The sequence below is a fragment of the Drosophila yakuba genome, chromosome 3R (genome assembly GCF_016746365.2).
Source record: "Drosophila yakuba strain Tai18E2 chromosome 3R, Prin_Dyak_Tai18E2_2.1, whole genome shotgun sequence".
Classification (NCBI taxonomy): Eukaryota; Metazoa; Arthropoda; class Insecta; order Diptera; family Drosophilidae; genus Drosophila; species Drosophila yakuba.
Window position 1 is genome coordinate 8821299 of NC_052530.2, and position 8727 is coordinate 8830025.

An 8727-nucleotide genomic window follows, 5' to 3' on the forward strand; every position below is an offset into this window, starting at 1 on the left:
CGATTCAATCGAGCAAACCGAGTGTCCCAAGGCATTTATTTGAGTGCATAGCGCACACAAGCGCGCGGCCAGCTAGCGCTAGAATATCACTCATTCGACCCCGTGGCCAGTGCGGAATGGGCAAACGAGTGGAAAAATCATCATCGACAAGCTGTGTGTGCTTGTGCTTGTGTTTGGGCTTGTGTATGCGAGGCGAACGTCGGTGGGCACTAAACTTAGCCGGCGCTTACTTTAAATGCTCAGTTGCCGAGCGGACCCTGAGTAAAGCGCAACGCCAGCCTTAGATTCTCGGGCTTGAAATCGGTGATTAGTAACAGTTCCCGCAATTCAGTGCCTTTTTTCAATTACTCCGCATCTGTAAAATCAGAGCAGTTAAGGTGGCGGGAACAAGTGATGTGACATTGTGCTAACCGAATAGGAATCTAAAATAAAATAAAAAAATACAACAAGTTACAAATTACAAGTTTAAGGGCCGTCAACGACTCCCGTTACGCATTCGCCCCGTTGTCCAGCTGGTATTTTATACAATTGCCGTCCTCGATTATTTTCACCGGGATTTCGAGCGGCTTGCCAATTGTGTTTTGTGTACTTTATAGTTTCGCATATATAGGCGAATATCCGAAAGGGAATTGGGAATTGATTGTGGCCAGCGGCGTGAGACCACAGCAAGATGTCATTCGATATAGCCGTGGCTGATCAGATGCGCATTGCACTGAAGTAAGTCCCAAAGTAAAATTTATTACAGCCATATCGAGTGGTAGATTTTATCTAGAGTTTAGTCTTCAGTTGTCATGCATATTTTTTACATTTTTTGAATATATTTATACCTATTTAAGCGATGCAAATATAAAATATTCCAGAACCAAATATATATCTGTATATACATTTTTTTAAAATACTAAATGAATTTTAAAATGACGTGATCAATTCTAAATTAAATATTTTTTAAATAACGCATCCACATACAGTTTTATCAAGTTTACATGTAGCATTTAGAGAATATACTATAAATTTAGAGTACTGCAAATTTGGTTATGGTTTTTAAAAGCGCTTTTCTGGCCAACTGTGGCTTGTTGTTTGTCACAAGCCATCATTCCGCTGCACTACAGTGTAGTAAATCCATCAATCAGTAAGGTCAATTGGGTGCCGCGCTTCTTAGTGCCATAAGCACCCGGTTGCCGTGACCATACGAGTCTTAAGTTGAGAGGCCCTGATAAGAGAAGTCCGGCCCGCCGAGCCTCATTTCTTATCAAGCGATTACAGGCTGCTAAAGCTTAGACCCGAATCCGGTTCACTGTTTGGGTCTTATTAATAGTCATAAAGCCGCCGATAATTTCTTGATTCTGCATCCGCATCATTGGCATGAGCGATAATCAAATCAAATCGTCATCAAAACGAAGTCTCGCAAAAGTTCAGCAATCAAATTCGAACATCAAATGATCAGCAGACATCTGGTGTGAACCTTGTACCCCCCGAACATTACACATCAGTTTTGGCAATCAGTATCAGGGCTCTTGAGTGCGAAAAAGTTCAAGCGAATTATGTCGAAGCTAGTCACACACCATTGATAACGCACAACTTTTTAGTGTTCCTCCTGTTTGAGCCAATTATCAATTATCGGTATCGGACAATAGGCTGATAAGATTTTAAACTAACTTATTGCGATCCTCTGATTTAAGTCTTTTACGAGCAGTCCTATCAGCTGAGTTCTTTGAAAAGGTAAAAAACTGTCTGGTGACAATCGAAAAAATTATTTAACAAGAATCACGTTTGGCAAATGCCAAGGCAATTACAATAAGTTGCAGCTTCAGCACAAAAGTTGTAGCTTATAGGTAAAAACTTGGCTAAAAGCAAAGAAGCCGAAGAAAAATAGCAGTTAAAAAGTTAAACGAAGAAGTCAAGCAAGGCAAACAAGAAGCGAAGAAGTTCAATGGACGAATGCAAAATTTTTGTCTTTTGAACAACGAACTTAAACTTCTGCTTATTGCGTACACCAAAACCTTTTCTTTTTTCAAATGGCCTAGTTTTTAATACGTTTGTTTAAAATTTCTCGTTTTTATAAATTGGATACAAACCGGAACCTTTTTAAATACAAAACGTGTATTTTTAACAAATATTTAAAACTCGCCAGCCATTCTAAAGATAACGATTACTTAACTAGAAACTGCTGTAAATATTTCTTTGCCCATTTGTATAGATAAAATAAATGCGACGAGAAAAGCCAATAAAACAAGTTTGTTTAAAAATCAAAGGCCGTTTCTAACCTTCTGGTTCACCTTACACACGAATGCTTAAATTTGATAGATGTAAAATGCGGAATATTATACTTCCTTTATTATTCTTCTCGACAGAAAATAATATTGAATACAGAATGCACTCTAGCAAAATGCCATTGACCCGCATGCAATGCTTTGATGCATGGCCACATTGATTGAATTTCCGAAAATTTCCACTTTCATTTCCATTTTAGATCCCCGCATACGTATTTAAATTTGTAAATATTCTGAGTTGCACGTCGCATAGTTTATTTTTCTAAAAACACAGAAAACTCGGACACTCAAACCATATTTGTTTGAAATGGAATCGAATTTGAATTCATCCTTAAAATTTGATTCTCAGACCATTTAACCTTGAAAAATATGATTTTCATTTCGCAATGCAGATGTATACTCTCGTATGCTAACATGAAAATACATTTAATTCCGTATTTAACGGGGACAGACAAGAAACAAGTTCTCAGCTAGAATACTAGTTATTCGATGACTGGATCTTAGGGCTCGGCCTCGACTGGCCAGTTGTAATTAGCACTTGATCTCTAACAGATCGCACTGATTGCATCTCAAAAAAGATTTCTACTGGAATTTCCTGAAGGCCGTGGCTTTAAAAACCCCAGAAGTAGACGCCGGGAAGCTGTTAATTAATCAGTGCCTCTGTTTACTACTTGTAGACCCGTTTGCTCTCTTGATTTGCGAGCATCGTACTTGAATTTTGTCTGGGCCGGGCATTCCGTCTTCTTTTATTTTATACATTTATTTTAGACATTTATGATTCCATCTATTTTGCGGCAGCGTATGGAGATCTGTTGGGGATCTGCTCACGCGTCGTTTAAAGAGCACGTTCCCAAATGAAAACGCACTTGAAATTCAAATGGGCCGCGCCTCCATCGCTATAGGGTATTTCGGATGATATATGCTCGGTGTACACATTATAATTCAATCAGTTTGCTTCTTTAAAGAACACTTATAACGTCTCGATTTGCCAGAAATAAAATTTAGGTTTTTCCTAAAATAAACCTGTTTTGTTTGTTAATATATCAAGTTTATCAAATAGTTAAGACTAGGGCAATAACTATGTTTCCTAATAATTGTCTACTGTGTTATATTGCATTATTATCACATATTTACATATCACAAATGTATTCCGATATAAATTATTTGAAAGAAAATATACTCTTTTTATAATTCTCATTTTTAAAATATGAACTCAGCTGCACTGTGAAGGTTATTAATAATTTCACTTCGCTACAATTTGGTTGGGCTTACAGGGCAACACCCCTCACACCTCATCATTTCATTTTCACTATTGGCTATTTATAGTTGATTTTGTTTACGCGCTAATTGAAAATTCGCAAAAGCAACAGTACGACAAACCCGTCGTCAAGCATTTGTTTACAAACAAAGTTCAAAGCGAACTACCAAACACTCCGAGAGGTGGCTTTCCCAGCAAAGTCCTTCTGACTCTGCCTCCTTTGATTTAGTCCTTGTTAATTTATTCACATTTCGTCCTTGCAGCTACGTCAAGTTCAAGACAAACCAGCAGCGCCTGCGCAGCAACGACAAGGTTATCGCCGACACGGTCTACGGAAAGGTGAAGGGGGTGAAGTGGCAGTCCATCTACGGGAACAACTACTACAGCTTCGAGGGCATTCCGTTTGCCAAGCCGCCGGTGGGCGAGCTCCGCTTCAAGGCGCCCGTGGAGCCCGAGCACTGGTCAGAGGTCAAGCGGTGCACTCATGTTCGCGCTAAGCCCTGCCAGGTCAACATCGTTCTGAAACAGGTGCAGGGCAGCGAGGACTGCCTGTACCTCAATGTCTACACCAGGGAGGTGAGTCGAAGATCAGTAAAGCGAGTGCAAAAGAAAATTTGTGTGTACTTTTGTGTGTAATACCAATTTATTATTGACGACCTTTTAACATAAAACAAGCTTTAAGTTTAGGACAAAGAAAATATTTCTATATAAATTTAAATCTAAAACGTTGCTGGCTTTGGCTATTTTTGCCTATCTAGAAAACTATAGTTGCTAGGAAACTAAGAACAATGCCTTTGGACTTTCAGTTTTAAATATATATTTTCTTAGTCCACAGCTTAAGGTATAAGTGAAATGGATTAGAAAATAGTTAAAGAGTGCAGAATCAGAGTAAATTATTAAAGACAACTAAGCAACGATTTTTTTTTATCTGAATGTACAAATAACCAGAAAAATGTCGAAATAGCATTTGATAAATCAGGTTTTTATAATTTACGACATTTTAGTACACCTAAAGATAAAGAATTGTTGCACAACTCCTAAAGTAATTATTTATACGGTTTTTAGATTTTTCTTTTGTACTAAAACTTGATCTTTTGTCTCACATATAATATCGTCCTTTTTTTTTATTTCTCAAAGTTACATCCACACAGACCATTGCCGGTTCTGGTTTGGATCTATGGCGGTGGTTTCCAAATGGGTGAAGCCTCGCGGGATCTATATAGCCCGGACTACATAATGATGGAACATGTCGTGCTGGTCGTAATATCATATCGTCTAGGAGCCCTGGGATTCCTTAGTTTGGAAGACGAAGATCTGGATGTTCCTGGAAACGCTGGACTGAAGGATCAGGTCATGGCTTTGCGATGGGTTAAGCGGAATTGCCACTTCTTTGGTGGCGATCCCGATAATATAACCGTTTTCGGTGAGAGTGCTGGAGGGGCATCCACGCATTATATGATGCTGACGGATCAGGCAAAAGGACTATTCCATAAGACTGTTATTATGTCGGGATCCGCACTGGCGCCCTGGGCTCAGACGCCTACCCATATAAATTGGCCCTATCGCTTGGCTCAGGCCACTGGTTACACGGGAGAATCAGACGATCGGAGCATATTTGCCCATCTCAAGAAATGCAAGGCCAGCAGCATGTTAAAGGTGGCCGAGGATATCATCACTATGGAGGAGCGTCACCAGCGGTTAACTATGTTCAGCTTTGGACCCACCATCGAACCCTATTTGACCCCTCACTGTGTGATTCCCAAGTCGCCCCTGGAGATGATGCGGGACTGTTGGGGCAACAGCATTCCCATGGTCATCGGAGGAAACTCCTTCGAGGGTCTCCTGATGTTTCCCGAGGTGAACAAGTGGCCGGAACTGCTTTGCCAGCTGGGTGAATGCGAAAACCTGGCGCCCAGAGATGCCCACGTAGATGAGCAGCAAAGAAAAGCCTTTGGAAAGAAAGTACGAGAGCAATATTTTGGCGATAGGACTCCTGGCAAGAAGACCATATTGGAGTACAGCGATGTAAGTTTTAGGGAATAAATTACCACTAAGTTAATTTTGTTTTAAAATGTCTGTTTTAAGCTTGATGCATTCATGCTGTGAGAACTAAAAGCTATTAATAGTCGAACTTAATGTATGATATCAGCTTCCAATTTATGATTTATTATGTTTACGTTTTATTGCATGGTATCAGCTTCCAATTTATGATTCTTTATGTATACGTTTTTTTAAATAGACAATATGGAATATACTTAACTAAATTATAAATACTTCACTTTTCAGCTCTTCTCGTACAAATATTTCTGGCACGGCATTCACAGGACATTGCTCTCGCGTGCCCACCACGCCCCATTGGCCCCAACATTCCTGTACCGATTCGATTTCGACTCAAAGCACTTCAATATCATGCGAATTATCACCTGTGGTCGTAAGGTACGCGGCACCTGTCACGCGGATGATCTGTCGTACCTGTTCTACAATGCGGCTGCCAAGAAGCTGAAACGCCGCACAGCCGAGTTCAAGACCATAAAGCGTTTGGTTTCCATGATCGTTCACTTCGCCATTTCCGGGGATCCGAACATCCCAATGGTCTGCCAGGATGAGAAGGAACAGCCGCGGGGTGCGTGGCTGCCCATTTCGAAGGACGATAAGGTTTTCCAGTGCCTGAACATATCGCACGATGTGCATGTGATTGACTTGCCCGAAGCCGAGAAGCTGAGACTTTGGGACTGCATCTACGAAAGAGAACTCCTATACTGAATGCCCACCCACAGACCTTCCCCCAACACTCCTCATCGCAACCATTTATCCGTAGCAATATAGCATAAGATTTAGAAATAACTCCTTAACTGGCCCTGGGGTGGCCTTAAACGCACATCAAATGTACACATGTAAATAGCAATTACAAAAATCTATACACAAACATGAGTGGGTAAATATTTTGTTTGCTTGAAAGTTGGCCATCGAACTTTAAAGGCAAAGCGGAATTATTTGTGCATTACGTGATGGGAGTTCTTTGGGTAAGAAATCATACTTAGTTCTAAGGTACTTTTTTTATCGTTAAGCAAAGCATATAGATTGTTATATTATGTTATTATTCATACACCCTTGCAAGTGTTTTTATGTATATTTAGTATAATTAAATTAAATTAATTGTTTACAATATTACAATAATATATACTACTCTCTGAATTGTTGTTCAATTGATCCATTTATTAATAAATCTCTTTAAATTCCCTATTAAATGCAATATGATGCAATGCAATATGATGTAGCTATTTTTAATTATATTTAAATATATGATCAACAAGTGCACTTTTGTGGAAGTATTTTCAATTTTTAAACATAACAGAACAAACCATTACGTCGTTTCAATGTTTTAACTGATGGTTAAAAAGGTTCTACAGCAAAGACATTGATCTGATTATAAATATTATATATTGCGTTGCCTAAGTGAAGGATCACGTGTGCGTTTGTATTGGTTAAACCCATGCGAAGCCTCATAAAGTATGCAAAATGTTGTGATATTAAAAATACTTAAACGCTCAAACATGACAATATTAACACCCGCTCACCGACGAGGCCCCACACGCATACAGATGAAGGCTGTCAGGTGACAAGACCAAAAGCGCGCGCACACCTGTGCACAAAAACACAGACATCCGGCGTATATCGTACACCTCCCCACCAATTTTACAAAAGCAACATCACACGCGGGGCTTATGTGTTTGTGACTATGGCAACTTCAAAGACCGCTATAAACACAAGACATACACCCACCCACACAACAAAGTCGTTAGCCTCTGAACCTCGCATACCTGGGCCCACACCACACCACCCACCATTAATTGTAATTAAAAACTTACACGTGCTTCAAATTTACTAAGCTCGGTTGCGTTGACTTCCGTTGACCTCTGCCCAACAACCGGATTTTTCGCCATTTTGTTTATGCTGTAATGCTATAATTATTATTTACAGGTGCTTACCAAATTTGCACGGACTTTCCGTTCTACTCGCCGTTTGTTGGGCAGGCTTTTTGGGATGCTTTAATTTTAGGATGCCACAAAGTATGCAATGATTTCGGTCGGTAAAATGCCTGCAAAGATTTTTGGTTTTTTATGGCCACATATGCACAATAGATCATGTGAAATATATGTGATTGCTTATAATAAAGTATAAGCTTTATCAAAAGTTCTCGACGCAAGATAAGCAATTGCGATTTTACCTTTACAAAACAATGACAAAACTTTGCAAAGTTCTAAAAAACAGACAGGTTCTGTTTATGTAAACTTATACAATTTTATTAAACTTTTTTTTTGTATTTTAGTAAGGCATACAGGGAATTTCAACTTCCCCTTTGTGACATTGCAATGACATTGCTATTGCATTGGCAGCTATTAATTCAGCCCATTTGGCCGCGCCAGCTTACTAAAGTTAGCTGTGGCTAAGTTCGTAAATTTATAACAATAACAAAAACGGGACAATCACAGAGTAGGCGTGGCAAAAAGATTTTTGGCAAATCAATAGAAACTTACAAGAAAAATATCAAAACATTTTTATACCCCCTACTCGTAGAGTAACGCCTTCTGAGAATAGCCAGTATCAACACCATAAAAGACGGTTATCCTTCGAGGAGCTATCCCATTACATTTGGACCCCTCAAATGAGCCTTAAGTATGTCAAATGGGTTGGTTCGGATTTTTAAAAATCACAGACAGTAAGTTGGTGTCACGTGCAGAAGCGATGAATGGAAGTGGTGCGCTGATGGGTCGGGGTAATATTCAACGTCGGGAACAGGACCTCCTCCAATTATCCTTGCACAGCGAAAACAAAACAAGGGCGCATGTTAAGCAAGCGCTGTAATCAAGTCACGAAATGGCATGGGAAAGTCACGCGAACTGCCGGAAAATTATGACTTTGCGGTCGGAAAAGGGGACACTGATGAGAAGGCGTGGCAGAGGGTCCACTTTGATTTGATTCGCCTTTGAAAAATTCATGAGGCTATTGTTGCGCGGGGTGCGAAATGCTCATCATTATCATGTGCAAGCGAGGAGTTTTTCGCTAAATGAATACCTAATTCTTTGAACTTGTTGCTTTTGGAAAAACATTTACTCACTGCCGTAAATTCCAATTTAAAATGATGAGCCATATATTGTTTCCCGCAAAAGAAACACGTTAAAGAATGTTCAATAAAAC

General features: G+C 39.6%; 1 protein-coding gene across 1 annotated transcript; it reads left to right on the plus strand.

Moving 5' to 3' along the window:
* The first annotated feature begins 232 nt into the window (after positions 1-232).
* LOC6536035 (esterase B1) lies at positions 233-6776 on the plus strand. Its single transcript, XM_002096614.4, has 4 exons — positions 233-717; positions 3792-4104; positions 4666-5553; positions 5815-6776. The coding sequence occupies exons 1-4, from the start codon at positions 671-673 to the stop codon at positions 6289-6291; spliced, it is 1725 nt and encodes a 574-aa protein (XP_002096650.2). The 5' UTR covers positions 233-670; the 3' UTR covers positions 6292-6776.
* Positions 6777-8727: the final 1951 nt, after the last annotated feature.